This window comes from Budorcas taxicolor, chromosome 8 (genome assembly GCF_023091745.1).
Source record: "Budorcas taxicolor isolate Tak-1 chromosome 8, Takin1.1, whole genome shotgun sequence".
NCBI lineage: Eukaryota > Metazoa > Chordata > Mammalia > Artiodactyla > Bovidae > Budorcas > Budorcas taxicolor.
In genome coordinates, this window is record NC_068917.1 from 109,187,927 (window position 1) to 109,203,883 (window position 15,957).

At 49.0% G+C, this 15,957-nt stretch overlaps 2 protein-coding genes across 2 annotated transcripts in view; one reads left to right on the forward strand and one right to left on the reverse strand.

The window, feature by feature from the left end:
• ASTN2 (astrotactin 2) overlaps nt 1-15,957 on the reverse strand; it is a 1,033,755-nt gene that overhangs the window by 227,051 nt on the left and 790,747 nt on the right. The gene's annotated exons all lie outside the window — the stretch shown is intronic.
• Nucleotides 3,430-15,076, forward strand: TRIM32 (tripartite motif containing 32). Its single transcript, XM_052644760.1, has 2 exons — nt 3,430-3,462; nt 12,007-15,076. Exon 2 carries the CDS (start codon nt 12,087-12,089, stop codon nt 14,046-14,048), a length of 1,962 nt encoding a protein of 653 aa, XP_052500720.1. The 5' UTR covers nt 3,430-3,462; nt 12,007-12,086; the 3' UTR covers nt 14,049-15,076.

The following is a 15,957-nucleotide window of genomic DNA, read 5'->3' on the forward strand; positions in this document are numbered from 1 at the left end:
CCTCTGTCGTCCCCTTCTCCTCCTGCCCTCAATCCCTCCCAGCATCAGAGTCTTTTCCAATGAGTTAACTCTTCACATGAGGTGGCCAAAGTATTGGAGTTTCAGCTTTAGCATCATTCCTTCCAAAGAACACCCAGGATGATAGGGGAAAGGTCAGTATAAAAATAGGATGAGTGCTGAATTGAGACTATGGGCTTGTAACTGTGATTTTCATCAAATTGGGTGCTAACTCCCCACCTGGTCTAAGGAGGAGGTATAGGTGAGGTCTCAACTCTCTCATCTCCCCTACCTGCAACACAGTGGCTGGTGGAAGAATAGCAGGCTTCTGTCCAGAGAGGCTCCTTCTCATTTTAGTGAAACCTGCTGCCCTAAGTCTCCAACATGGAAGAAACCCAGGGCAGAGGGCAGTCCCTCATTTTCACTGGCAATGCTGCTCAGAAAGACTCATCTGAGTGTCTTTGCCTTAATAGGACCAAGCTCTATGGTCATGACAAGCAACTGCCCAGCTTTCCTTGAATAACTGAGAAATGGAATGTGTGCTTAGCCGCTCAGTTGTGTTCGACTCTTTGAGACCCCATGGACTGTAGCCCACCAGGCTCCTCTGTCCATGGGATTCTCCAGGCAAGAATACTGGAGTGGATAGCCATGTCCTCCTCTAGGGCATCTTCCCAACCCAGGAATCCAACCCAGGTCTCCCACACTGCAGGCAGATCCTTAGGGTCTGAGCCACCAGGGAAACTTGAGAAATGGAATCTCGCCTGCCGTATCAGTAAACAAGGATGTCACAGTTATCGGTGACTGCAGCCCTCCAACATGAGTTGGTGAGCCCTAAGGGCACTCAGGAAGGAGAAGAATACATGCCCTCTAAGATCCATCAGGCTGCAGTCACTCCCTACCATGAGCCCCAAGGGAGCTCAGGAGGTGAAACACAGGATACTGGCTCAATAGCTGAGACGCACACGAAACGGGTGATTTCAGTGAGTTCAGACTCTTGCATCTTCCCAGGCTTGCTGTTTTGTTTCGGTTTAATCGCCTGGTCCTGACTGACTCTTTGTGACTCCATGGACTCATGCAAGTCCACCAGGATCTTCTGTCCATGGGATTCTCCAGGTAAGAATACTGTAGTGGGTTGCCATTTTCCTCTCCATCCCATGTATAGAAAAGCTCTAAATTCCTTAACTTGGGGTATCTGGTTTTCTTTGATTGCTAATAATCTTTTGATGTTCAGACTACATGCCCTTTGCCGTAAAACTTCTATGTAACCTGGCTCTTCCTCTCCCCTCTTAGAGGAAGTTCATTCAGGATCTCTTGAGATACTGTCTCCTGGGCCTGAAGTCCTAAAAGTTCCCACCAAATAAAATATAGCTCTCAATTTTTAGGTTGTGAATATTTTTAAAGTTGACATTTCTAAATATCACTTCTCTCTGTTGAGGCTTAAAAACAAAACTTACTTAATAAAATAGAAAGATAGCTGGTCTGAGTAGTCTTTGGACAGAGGTTTATAGCATGTCATGGGCCTAACTGGCCTTGGTTTGTATTCCAGCCCTGTTCCTTCCCAGAAGGTGACTGTAGACAAGTCATTTAATCTTGCTGAGCATCGGTTGCTTCTTTTGTAAGATAAAGTAACTGATGCCTACTTGAATCATTGTTTAGAAGATTAACTGTGACATAGGACAATATCTGTGGAGTGCCTGGTATATTGCTGCTGTTCAAAAAATAGTCCATTCTTATATGATTGACCCCACTCAGTTATTTTGCAGCTAAAATAACTCTAGGTTAGATGGGATGTGATTTGCCTAAGGTCACATTTCTGAGTCTGACTCACTCAGCAACTTCTACGTGCTGGACGCAGTGCTAATAGATATGACAACAAACAGGCATCGTCCTTCAGGGAGATCACAGCAGACTGGTGACAATCGCAGGGAAGTGGGTAATTCAAGCCCAACCTGGTATATGCTTTGCGAGAAATCATCAACTTGCAATTACTTGCTGAGCATGCTGTGAGCATACCCTTAATTAAATGCAAACCACTATATATTAATAACTGCAGTTAATCCTACAGCAAATGTCATTTTCACTTAGAAATAAAGAATTGGGCAGAGAGATTAATCATGGTTAAGAGGCAGGGTTCTTAGAATCAGCTTCCAATCTGGGCTTTATGCTTATGAGTATGGGGCCGTGTTATTTTAATCACCTGGGCATCAGTTGTTTACCTCACAGGGTCACTGGGAAGATTAAGTGAACTGTGCATGTGAAGGGTTTGATGGCAGCACAACACTTAGGTTATTGTTTGCGGTTGTTGCTTTCTCATTGTGAAGAGTCACTTTACCTACCCTGGATGTCAAATCCAAGCCCATCCTCCTTCCAGCCTCTTCCTATTCCTAAGCCATACTGTATAGTCACCCACAGGAACCTGTGGTGGTAGTAGTAGTGGTTTACTTGCTAAGTTGTGTCTGACTCTTGCAACCCCATGGACCGTAGCCTACCAGGCTCCTCTGTCCCTGAGATTCCCCAGGCTAGAATACTGGAGTGGGTTGCCATTTCCTCTCCAGGGGATTCTCCAGGGGATCCTCCGAACCCAGGGATTGAACCTGTCTCTCCTGCATGGCAGGGGGAGTTTTTACCGCTGAGCTGCCGGGGATTATAGCTGACCCCAAACTATCCAGGGGCTACAGGTCCTCACCAGCCAACAGGCTAGACTGTTTCTCACCTGTGAAGACTCTTCCCTTTTCTGGCTGCCCAAAAACTAGACTTGGGTTTAGGCTCCTGGGAAGCTTCAATCTGCAGGGACAGATTGCAGAGAGTGTTCTACCTCTACTTCCCCTGTCGGCCTCCCAGCTGAGCAGGAATAGGAATCCTTCATAAAGGCAATCTGCTCATCAGATAAGCTTATCTCTAGGCTGCACTGTGTCACTGGGAGAAGAGCCCAGAAGCACTATGGTTCTAAGCGCAGCCAGGTTCTGTGCTTGCCCCAGAGTGAACGTGTGAACGCTGTAGTCTTTCCTTGGCCCATTTCTCAGATGGCAAAGCTGAGGTGGAGAGAGGTCTTTCTGAGAGATGCCAAGGCTTGGTTGAGGACCACTCCTGGCAGCTTCGGTTTAGCGAAGGGGTTGACACAGACTGCACTCAGACACACGAGTTCCGGTTTAGCTCCCGACTTTCTGAGTGAACTTGGGCCTCGGTTTCTTCAACCGTACAACGGGGACAGAAAGCTGAAATGCGTGTCCTCAAGACACCTAGCTCCTTGCGGCGGGTTACCTCACCGCTACCTGGTCGTTGGGCCCCGAGCTCGGGTCCGCCCGCCTACAACCCCCAGCATGCCTTGGGGTGGGCGGGGCGCAGTGACGGACAGGCAGCTCTACGAATTGGCGCCCGCAAAAAGGGCTCACGTTGGCGCGTGCGCAGAGGGCGGTGGGCCGGTGGGCTGGCAGCGGCGGACGCGTCGGAGCCGCGGGCGGTCAGGTAGGGGGCGGGATGGAGGGTGGGGGATGCGGGACCGCGGCCGGAGTCGCGGGCGGTGGCCGAGCGGCGCGACGGTGGGCTGTGACGGCGTGCAGCGGTCGGTCCACGCCAGAATGGCAGAGCCTGGGGGACCGGATCTGAGGGGCAGGACCGTGGTGGGTGTATGTGGGGAGGGGCGCCGGGGGTGGGTTGCTAGATGCAGGTTCGGGGCGAACTCGAGGGGGCTGAGGACCTCGGAGGAGATGCAGCCCAGGAGGGGAGCGAGGGGCTCCGAGATTCGCGGTGCAGCATCTCGGGAGGTATGAGGTAATGTGGGGCCCTGAGGGGAGACGGGTGCAGCATCTGAGAGATGGGAGGGGACCCAAGTGCTCTGGAGGGATCAGGGGTGCAGAATCTCGGCAGTATGAAGGGACTGGGGAGCCTCGATGAGATTCGGGGTGCAGAATCTCAGGTGATCTGAGAGAGTCTGGGGGCAGTAGGCTTTGAGCGGGGTGAGATCTGAGATCAGAGGGAGCAGAGTCCGGGGCTAGTCTAATTGCCGAGGAGGAAGCGTTTTTTCCCCGAGTGGTATCTGAGGAAGATCGACGGGCTGAATTCTTGACGGGATCAGTGAGAAGCAAGATCTCTTAAGCAGGAAGAAGACACTTGCCTGAGGTTTGAAGCGACACATGACATGGGTGGGGAAAAGAGGAAAGAGCAAGGTTTGGGGGTGGAGGTTGGGGGCTGGGAAGGGGGGCAGGGTCCCTGATGGCACCCAGAGGGTGGGGGCTCAGACTGAGGGAGAGCACAGATCTGAGGTGTGGGATCGGGCGTTTAACTGGGATACAGGGCTGAAGGCTGCAGCGACTTGGAAAGAGATGGAAAGGATCTTTGTCTGGGGGATTCTGGTACACATGAGGGAGGAGTTGGTGGGGGTTGCAATGAAGAGCCCCCAAGGCTGGGATTCTTAGGAGAGTTGAGAACAAGATTTAGCAAGGGTGGAACGGTGGGGTGGAGAGGTACTGGTTGGTCTGTAGAATTAAGAGACTGAATAGAGTTACAGATGGGTGTCTTGGATTGCGAAAGGAATTTTCCTGAAGTCTCTGCATAGGAAGCAAAGGGAGTTCTGGGGACCCAAAGACCTAGAAGCAATCTATGAAACTATATGAGTGTGTGAAGTTTTGCAGAGTTCAGGGATTCAGCAAGAAAGTCGTCACTCTTTGCCATCAGGACTCCTGATGGAACCTGAGTTTCCCTGCAAGGGGCAGAATCTCCCTCACTTGTTAACCAGACATCCCTCATTATGTGGCTCAGCTGGTAAAGAATCTACCTCCTGCAGTGCGGGAGGTCTGGGTTCCATCCCTGGGTTTGGAAGATCCCCTGGAGAAGGGAAAGGCTTCCCACTCCAGCACTGTGTCCTGGAGCATTTCATGGACTGTATAGTCGATGGGGTCGCAAAGAGTTGGACATGACTGAGTGACTTTCACTTCACCTCATCATGAAGCAGCCTTGGTGTGACTACTCATTCCACTCTGAACGTGGACCCACTGAAAATGGTTGGCTTCAGAGAAAAAGAGAATGGCCAGTCACAAAGCAGGAGACTATTCAAGGTCATCTGCCCAAGCTCCTCTTGGTGTGTCCCTCCAAGCTGTGGTGACAGAGAGTGTGCGAGACCTCCAGGGTATGAGTGGAACATGAGGTCAGGTCTTATCTTCCTTATCAGTTATATAAGTAGATAGAATGAATTCTACAGAAGGTGCATAACAGTGGCTCTGTGAATGAGGTGTTTGAACTGGGAGACAAGAAAAAGGGATAGCAGATGCATTGAGCATTTAGCCCTGTGCCAAGTTCTAAAGAAATGGTTCCTAACTGGCAGTGGTTTTGTCCCCCAGGGGGCATCTGACAATGTCTGGACACATTCTTGGTTGTCACTTTTGGGGTGTGGAGTACTACCGGCCCCTAATAGGTAGACACCAGGAATACTATTAAACATACTACAGTGCACTGAACAGCCTCCACAACAAAAGCAGTATCTGGCCCAAAATGTCAACAGTGCCAAAGCTGAGGCACTCTGCTCTAGAGTCACATATCCTGGATTCAGATCTTGGCTCTATCTCTTCCTGATTGTGTGATCTTGAGTGAGTTACTTAAACTCTTGGCTCTTCATCTGTAAAACGGGTTTAGTAACAGGACCTATGTCATAGATTACTGTGATGGTAATCTATAATGAAGTAAATTAGAATGCTTAGTTGTCTGGTGCCTAATAAGTACATACTGATTTAGTAGTTTTTAACTTTCATATCTGCTTTCTTTACTCAGTTTTCATAACGGCCCTACTAAGCAAGCTACAGTAGTCAGTTTTACATGTAAGGAAACTAAGGCTAAGGCAGTGACTTGTCTAAGGTTCCATAGCTAGAGAGGGCAAAAGTAGGCTCATATTCAGATCTCTGTAACCTGGTATATTCTCTCTTTCCTTGCTTTTTCTTTGCTGGGACCTGCTCCCTCTTTCATGAAAGGACTGCCCAGTCTGTATCACTATCAAATTGAACTCTAAAGGGAGTAAATCCATCTGACTAGGTAGGGAGTAGCCCTGGACTTTGTTCTTGATTTGCTCTTAGACCAGGACCCGTGGGTACATAAGGGGAGGGGCTTATCGTTGGCAGACAGGATGAGGTGCAAGAAACTAGAGGATGAGGTACAGAGGCCATTGGCTAGAAAAATCACTTCATAGCAGGGGCCGCCGAGGCTGATGGCACCCATACTTTGGAAAGTAACTCCTGTTCTGAATGATCTCTGGTGGGCTTCTTTCCCTTGGGACAGAATAACGCCATTTGCTCTGTTAGGTCGAGGACTAGCTGCAGTTCAGAAACAGTAGGATGGCATCGGAAGACCAGAGGCTTAGCTGGAATATCCATGCAAACCCCTGATGAAGATTGTAATGGAAACTGAGTCAGTCCAGGAATCAGAGCTCTGAAGTCCAAAATCCTTCCTCTGCTGCTAATTTACTAGGTGTTCATGGGCAAGTACTTGCTCTTGTCAACATCAATCTATTGAAAACACAAATAACTGCCATTTATTGGGTGTGCATTATCTCAGTTAATCCTGCCGATGGTCTTACTAACAACCCAGGTGCTATTCTACATTTTACAGATGAAAAAACGAACAGGTTGAATTATTTACCCAAGGCTCCATAGCAAATTGCAAAGCAGGGATGTGAGTCCAGATCTCTCTGACTCACAAGTTACATTATACTAGTTTTAGTAGGCAGGTGTTTGCAAAACTTAGCCCTCTGGAGGGTGGTTGGTGGTCAGATGTTTCCCAGGCCCTTGAAGTGGATCACTGTCCACGCGTACTGACGTGGTGCCTCTGGGACTCTACCTTCCTTAGTTCCTTCGAGTAGAACAGTCAGATTTAAGAAGCCATTCTTGGGTGTCTTTACCAACCTCTCAGCCAGAGTGCCTAGAGCTAATGGTAGTGTCATCAGCTAGAAAACGGTAATACATCTTTTGAATAGGTGTGTTTTTTATGGCTAGGAGTTGACACACCTGGATGTGAATCTTAGTTCTACTTACTAGCTTTGAGACCTTGGGCAGGTTGCTTTTCTTTTAGCCTAGTTTCCTTATTTAAAAAGAGAAATAACACATACGTCACGTAGTGATGACAAGAGGTAATTTGTAAAAAGTGCCTGACTTTCAGTGAATGATGCTTTGGAAGGTAGCAATTATGAGAGGAAGCTGATGCCAGAAGGGGACTGAGTGTAGCTTTGCCAAGTCTGTGAACCTAAGCAGCCCCCTCCAGTCTCCCCCAAGTTCCCCTCCCCTCCTGTACCTTTCCAGGATCCGCTTCCTGATCCTTTCATCAAAACCTCATTATTAAATGGGTGTGTTATATGCAGAGAAAGGAGCTCAGACTTGAGTGGGTTGAGATGAATTGGAAGTTCCCCAAAAAGACTGCTGACTTTCCCCTTGTCCTATATTCCTTGCATCACCCGAAGATGCAGAAATCCTTTCTCAGTCCTACAGTTTTTGAGGACAGTAAGACAGACGAGTGTTTTTCCAGCAGACTCCATTATTGATTTAACCTGCCTTTGACCTGCTTTAACTAGAGTTTTCTTTCCCACAGACACGTCCTTCTGGGTGGTTTTGTGTGTCCCAGACAGGTGCAGCTGTGGGGTCATGCTTGCATTTCCCTATAAGTACCTATTGTGGAGTTTATCCTAGCTGTTGGCAGGTACCTTAAATGCCCTGAGTAATCTGACATTCAGAATCCTCTCCCCTCTACAGAACTGGGTGAGTGCCGGATGAACACCTCACTGACTGTCTTAACATCAGCCCTGCTAGCCACTCCTGGAGAATGACCGTTATGCACTTGATAAGCACTCGATTCAAGCTGGAGGAATAAATAAGGTTTATAAAGCTGTCACGAAATGTGAAAGCCTTGCAAAAAACCCAAACCAGGGGAGCATATCAGTAATAGGGTGAACTTTTATGTCCTGTCAGAGAAAGTGCAGGTAGTTTCACATGTTTTCTAGTTTCCGTGTGAAGAGCTCTGTTCCTGTTTTTGCTCAAAATCGTATCCCCTGTGTTTTCATGGAGCTGGACTCATAGTATGTGCTCAGTGAAGATCTGTTGTTTAATTAATTGCTGAAAGTCCTCCAGTTTTGTTCATAGCTTAAGTCCCCCAAGGGGCTAACAGAAGTATATCAGAATAGACACTATCTTATGGTAGGGATTCAAGCACTGGATGGAGATTTGAAGGTCATCTCTAATCCTTTGATTCTGAGATCAGTGAAAACAATCTCCAGGGAAGGTTCAGAATTTTAATTTTTGAAATGTATTATCTGATATCTTGGGTGCTGTCGCCTTTTGAAAAGTGCCTATTCTTTCTCACTGGCTGGCAGCCACTGCCGCTGCTCCTGCTGCTACTAAAAAACTATTATTTTTTGCATAGTTAATTGTGTACCCCTCTTGGTATTTTCTGCACAAGAGAAGCTGTGAATTCACATGCCCATCAGTTTCTGACATGGACAGTGTTCTCAAATCAAATTCCTTCAGAGCTGAACAGTTCATTAGCAATCTTTATGTGCCTTTACCGGAGAAGGCGATGGCACCCGACTCCAGTACTCTTGCCTGGAAAATCCCATGGATGGAGGAGCCTGGTAGGCTGTAGTCCATGGGGTTGCTGAGGGTCAGACATGACTGAGCAACTTCACTTTCACTTTTCACTTTCATGCATTGGAGAAGGAAATGGCAACCCACTCCAGTGTTCTTGCCTGGAGAATCCCAGGGACGGGGGAGCCTGGTGGGCTGCTGTCTATGGGGTCGCACAGAGTTGGATACGACTGAAGTGACTTAGCAGCAGCAGCAGCAGTATGTGCCTTTATATGCCATAAGAGTAAAGATTCTTCATCCTTTCCAATGCAGTTTGTAAACTGAATGCTTTGCTCATCCTGGTGCTAATGTTAATAGTGTTCTGATTGTTACTAAAATTACGATACAGAGCAATTTTTCACCTCATATCTACCAGTTTCCAGACTAAACACTTTATATGCATTATCCCTAATTATCACAATAACCTGCTTATAAAGCAAGAAAACAGGTTTAGTGAGGTTAAATAACTTGCCTCCTGGCCCACAACTTGTAAATGACATGCTGATTTGATCCCAGTTCTGTCTGACTTCAAGGTTCATGGGTTTTTGTTATTATTCTGCTCCCCTTGTTATTTATATCATGGACTGGGAAAGGCTACTGGTGCCAAAAGCAGCCAGGGTTTGACTGCAGAATTTTCCTGAGTCTTAGGGCAGCTGGAACAAAAACAGCTTAAGGGGTGGATTCTCATCTGGTGCTGAATCAGAGCTAGGCGAATATCACTATGAAGTGCGCAGTATGAATCAGGAGATCAAAGAAATTAGTGGGGGGTGGGGTAAGCTGAGGTGAGATGAAGTGACAGTGATGGGTCAGGAGTTGACAGTACAAAGTGCACAACAGGAAATACATTCGTCGTATCAGGAAGGCAGCCAGAATTATAAATAACAGGTTGAGGATTCGTTCTGATTGGTTTTAGATTTCACAGCTGGCAGAAAATGGGCAGCTAACTTAAAGACTTGGGATGATAAGATAGTTCCTTTCACAGGTACATCTTTTCAAGGGAAACTGAGTTCAAATTGACTTCCCATCTGAATTCCTTTTGGTTTTAACCAGGTGTATCCTTCTAGAAGCGAGGAGCCATATCTGCATGTCACATAGCTGTGTATCAGATGAGGCTCCTGCTGAAAGCAATGTTCTCAAGTTCCCAAGACATGGTTCAGGCCTTTTTCAGGTCTGAGGCTATCTCCATGCCTGATGCTTTAGTGATGGGACTTCATGCTTCCTGGCAAAGCATGGCAGCTTTAGGAAAGGAATCCTTGATGTTCTCTTCTGCCTCAGAGAGCCTGGTGGAGCTGCAGACAGCTGAGATATTTTGGGACATAGACGTGGGCATAGTAAATTCATTTTTTTTAAGTGGATGGCTTGAAGAGGGAGGCAAGAAGCTTTTTAATTGAAGGAGGTGGTATGATATTTCAGAAAACTGGAGAAAGAATGTGCTGGTATTTTTACAAGTTGGCAGACTTGTTTAATTAGCTGATCTGCAGTGCCAGTTCTGAGAACAGATGTCCCCGTGCATTGTGAGGTAACAGCTCTGGATCCAGATACCAAATGTTGCCCTCAGTCTGTTGTCCCAGGTGATGAGAGAGCAAGCTGAAGCTATTGGTTTGGAATTGAGGGTGTTTGCATAGATCCTGAGTTGAGGTTTCTATCCGTATGTCTATACTATAGCACCCAGACCCATGACATTTACGTCTTTAGCATTCACAGCTTCAGATGTTCACATGAGACCTTTTAGGTTCATGACAGGTGGTAATGTGTTATTTTTGTTGAGGCATGTATTTGAGTTGTAATAAGGTTGCCAGGCTGGTGTGTGGGAGCGGGTCACTCAACTAATAAATCAATCTAACCCATTCTATGGCAGCTAAACCTCATTCTTTATTAATTGTGGAGAAAATTATATGCTATAAGGCAGCATTTCTCAGAGTATGGTCCAGAGACCAACGTTAATAACTGTTACGTGACAGGAAAAGAAAAAGCTTGAAGTAATGTTGGGTTAAACAAAGGTATCAGTTCTGCATGCTTTCCCCATGTTTGCACCATGTGACCCTGAGTCAGTTTTTCTGAGCCTTAGCTTCCTCATCTGTAAAATATGGTAATAAAAATAGTACCTGCATCCCAGGGTCATTATGAAGATTAAATGAGATTAAGTGTATGGAGCATCTGGGCCTTCCCAGGTGGCACAGTGGTAACAAATCTGCCTGCCAATGCAGGAGTCACAGGTTCGATCCCTGGGTTGGGAAGATCCCTTAAAGGAGGAAATAGCAACCAGCTCCAGTATTCTCGCCAGGAAAGTTCCACGGACAGAGGAACCTGGCAAGCTATAGCCCGTAGGGTCGCAGAGTCAGACATGACTGAGCACCTGGGTGCACACACAGATAATGGAGCATCTAGCCTGATGTCTAGCATATAGTAGGCACTAGATGTATACTCTTTCTCTTCCAGTAGAAGGAAAACTGGATTTCAGGGAGGTTGGATAGACCTTAGACAAATGGTTCTGGCCGCTCCTAAATATCTGTCAGATTGTGATGCAAAGCTAAATACAGGGGACAATTTGTAATACGTATTTCCACCCAGACTCCTCTATGGGTGGAGAAAGAATTGATGCCATTTGCAAAGCTTTCCTCAGCATTGCCTCTAAAACCAAGCTAGCTTCTCCTCTTCTTCCTTGACGGTTGACCATCTGCAGATCACAAGACCGCACAGGTGCAGCTGTAGGATTTGCATTTAAGAAGGGCTGGATTTATCCTTGTGCTTCACCTTGCTGGAATTATTCATTCCACTTCTGGGGTATAAATTGACACTGGCATAAGGCTGCAGAGCACTGGGATGTCTGTGGTTCTACTTCAGGAGCATATGTGGGTGGAGGAGGCTGGGAGAATTCATGGCGCTGTACTGCTTGGGGGGTGGGGGTGGGTGGGTGTGTTTCAGACCAAAAATAAACTGTCCTGATAAGCCACTACCATTTCTCAGATCATCCAGGCTTGAGTCTCTGGCCTTCTTAGCTCCACCTCTTCCCACCCCAGTCCACACTAACAAATCTTAGTGATCCTACTTATGCATATTGCTCAAAGGCATCTTCTTTCCATTTCCACAACCTGCTCCCTAGTTCAGGCTGCCCGGAACCTTTGCCAGGCAGTTTTGCAGTATCTTCCAAACTAGTTTCTCTCCCTTTTCCCTGACTCCATTCAACCTGTGATCATATCAGTTCCCTGCTCCAAAACATGCACTGTTTCTCTATGTTCATCAGAAGGAAGTTCCACGGTCTCATTTTGGCTCTGAAGACTCCTTATAATCATTCCCCAGTCTGCCCTTCCACGCCAGTCAGCGACTGAATGGGTGATGGTCACGATCCACTACGTGTTTCTTGAGTGAATGAACTCACAGAGGCAGGGGAATAATGGCTTCTTTTTCTCTTTAGCAGGGTTTGTCCCTCCAGAGCATGAACGCTCAGCCGTTCAGTCCCGGGTGGTGCTAGCAGGCCCCTTGGAAAGAAGAGTCATGGCCGCAGCCGCAGCCTCTCACCTGAACCTGGACGCGCTGCGAGAAGTGCTGGAATGCCCCATCTGCATGGAGTCCTTCACGGAGGAGCAGCTGCGGCCCAAACTGCTGCACTGCGGCCACACCATCTGCTGCCAGTGCCTGGAGAAGCTCCTGGCCAGCAGCATCAACGGCGTCCGCTGTCCCTTTTGCAGCAAGATCACCCTCATCACCAGCCTGGCGCAGCTGACCGACAACCTGACGGTGCTGAAGATCATCGACAAGACGGGGCTCAGCGAGGCGGTGGGGCTGCTCATGTGCCGCTCCTGCGGACGGCGGCTGCCGCGGCAGTTCTGCCGGAGCTGCGGTGTGGTGGTGTGCGAGCCGTGCCGGGAGGCGGAGCACCCGCCGCCGGGGCACTGCACGCTCCCGGTCAAAGAGGCCGCGGAGGAGCGGCGGCGGGACTTCGGCCGGAAGTTGGCGCGTCTGCGGGAGCTCACGGGAGAGCTGCAGCGGCGGAAGGTGGCCTTGGAAGGCGTCTCCAAGGACCTTCAGGCCCGGTATAGGGCGGTCCTCCAGGAGTACGGACACGAGGAACGCAGGGTTCAGGAAGAGCTAGCTCGCTCCCGGAAGTTCTTCACGGGCTCGCTGGCCGAGGTGGAGAAGTCCAACAGTCAGGTGGTGGAGGAGCAGAGCTACCTGCTGAACATCGCCGAGGTGCAGGCCGTGTCCCGCTGCGACTACTTCCTGGCCAAGATCAAGCAGGCCGACGTGGCACTCCTGGAAGAGGCGGCCGACGAGGAGGAGCCCGAGCTCACGGCCAGCCTGCCCCGGGAGCTCACCCTGCAGGACGTGGAGCTCCTCAAGGTTGGCCACGTTGGTCCCCTCCACATCGGGCAGGCGGTCAAGAAGCCCCGGACGGTCAACATGGAAGACTCGTGGGCCATGGAGGCGGCGGCCTCTGCAGCCCCTTCCTCGGTTACGTTTAGAGAGATGGACGTGAACCCTGACGACGTGGGGGCCAGCCCAAGGGCCTCACCTGCCAAGCAGCGGGGTTCTGACCCGGCCGCCAACATCCAGCAGTGCCTCTTTCTCAGGAAGATGGGGGCCAAAGGCAGCACCCCGGGCATGTTCAACCTCCCGGTCAGTCTCTACGTGACCAGTCAAGGCGAGGTGCTGGTTGCTGACCGCGGCAACTACCGCATTCAAGTCTTTACCCGAAAAGGCTTTCTGAAGGAAATCCGCCGCAGCTCCAGCGCCATGGATAGCTTTGTGCTGAGCTTCTTTGGGGCCGACCCGCCCAACCTCACTCCTCTGTCAGTGGCCATGAACTGCCACGGGCTGATCGGCGTGACTGACAGCTACGACAACTCGCTCAAGGTATACACCTTGGACGGCCACTGCGTGGCCTGTCACCGGAGCCAGCTGAGCAAACCCTGGGGCATCACAGCCCTCCCATCCGGCCAGTTTGTGGTGACCGATGTGGAAGGTGGAAAGCTCTGGTGCTTCACGGTTGACCGAGGTGCGGGGGTGGTCAAATACAGCTGCCTCTGCAGCGCCGTGCGGCCCAAGTTTGTCGCCTGTGACGCTGAAGGCACTGTCTACTTCACGCAGGGCCTGGGTCTCAACCTGGAGAACTGGCAGAACGAGCACCACCTGGAGGGCGGCTTCTCCATCGGCTCCGTGGGCCCCGACGGGCAGCTGGGTCGCCAGATCAGCCACTTCTTCTCTGAGAACGAGGATTTCCGCTGCATCACGGGCATGTGTGTGGACGCCCGTGGTGATCTCATCGTGGCTGACAGCAGTCGCAAGGAAATCCTCCACTTCCCCAAGGGTGGGGGCTACAGTGTCCTTATTCGAGAGGGGCTCACCTGTCCGGTGGGCATTGCCCTCACTCCAAAGGGGCAGCTGCTGGTCCTGGACTGTTGGGATCACTGCATCAAGATTTACAGCTACCATCTGAGAAGATACTCTACCCCTTAGGGGCTGGGGAATATCCGTTTCTTCTGCTCCCCAACCACCTGCCCTTATCTCTTGGTGGCGGTACTGTAGAGTAGACTTGGCCTGTGTCTTGACTCCAACTGGCTATTCCTAGAAGTTTAGAAGCTCTGACTTTTCGCGTTGTTGTTGTTGTTTTAATTTGTATTCTTTCCTCTCAGAGTTTAGAGCTTTAACTAACAGATGCAGTATCCCCCATAGGACACGTGATTTGAGGTTAGCTGACATTTGATTAGAACGTAGGCCCTTCCAAGGCTTCAGTAGAGAGCCTTCTGCCCCTGTATTTGAAATCGTCCCTTGTATTGAGTCCTTGTTGATTCCCCCCCTTTCGGCTTTGGTAGCTCTGGTCCCTTCCTTCCTTCCTGTTCTAACATGCTCCATCGGTGGCGCTTTCCCTTTAACTTGCTGCATTCAGTGTGCACGCTGCACTGGGACCTACTTCACCTTTCCATGACACTTCAGACATCACACCCCTGTGACGTGTCTCAGGTCTGACCGCCTGTACCAGTCTGAGACCGTTCGCTTACTGTCACCATGGGAGCTCCACACTCCCCACCGGGAAGCAGTACTTTCCTGCCTCTAGGGGTTTTGCGATGTCTTGGATTGGTTTCTAATTTCAGGTGTGACCAAAAATCCAGGGCAGAAAATGGAGCGACCCCCGTTGGTTGGTGTTGAAGACTTTAGCCTGGGAATCGCTTGCCTTTTAAAGGAGCACGTGGATTGGAAAAGCTATGCCAAAGCACAGGAAGATGGAAATAAAAATAAATGCTACTATAGTCAGTAGACATTAATGAGTAGTCTCTAGAGCACATCCATATTTCATATTAACCTCTCTCCACTGACCTGTGGTAGGAGCTGTCTGTGGAATTGTACAACACAGGCCAGGGCCAAGAAAGTGGGGAGGTGGACGCATCTCATTTTCATTACTAAAACAAAACTATTGGGTCTTCATTGTGCATTTTCCCCAAGTGAGTGCATCATTTTTGGTTGGGGGATTTATTTCCATCCCTCTATCGAGCATTAAATAATTGATAACTGTCTCTTCATCACTTGTGTTCCTGTCTTTTAATTGAATCTGAGATTGGGGAGGGGAGGGGAGGGAAGGGGAAGTTGTGCCTTGCTGCTTTGCTTCCAGACCTGACACTGCATTTTTTGAGAGCAGTATGAATCTCCCTAGGTCACCATTCAGCAAAAAGCACCATTATGTAGAGAAGATCCAAACTCACTCCCACTTTCATGGGTACAGAATCAGCCCTCAAGGTCTATAGTCACCAACACCGTGTTCTAAACTCAGCATCCACCATCTGCTTTATCCTTACAATTAAAATTCAGAAAAGAAACCTGTGCTTTTAGGAAGATCAGAGGTGGGTGAGGGACTTTATGACAAGGTTCCTCAGGCTCTGGTGTTTACCAAGCAATATATTGTGCACTCTGGGTGCAAGGCTAATGACAAGTCAAAGAATATACTTTGCTTGCACAGAAGCAAAATCTGCTAAGCCAAGCTACTAAAAAAAAAAAAAATGTGGTGGTGGTGTTGCTTTTTTGGCTTCTGTTGTGATAGCTGCCAAAGGATAGGAAAGGAGCTAATTAAAGTGATGTTGGACTAGTTTGTGCTTTACACCTGGAGAAAGCCCCGTGTTCTGATTATGAACGTGCATCTGATTTCTAAGGATATAATTGAGAGGAAATCGATCCAATTAAAAGTGCATCACGGATGACTCCACCAGTTATTACAGCCACTTTATCTGTGAGGGCACCTGTCGCCCCACAGATAAAAGACAGGAGGTCTGTCTTTGCTGTCAGCGGGGACTTGCTGAGGCAGTAACAGTGGCCGAGGACTTTGGCACAAGGTTTGCGACAGAGAAGTGGATATAACATTGCTGGCTGACTTGAC

Bases quoted from the DNA above. Each gene is read 5' to 3' on its own strand.
- TRIM32 (XM_052644760.1), top strand. From the start codon at position 12,087: ATGGCCGCAGCCGCAGCCTCTCACCTGAACCTGGACGCGCTGCGAGAA.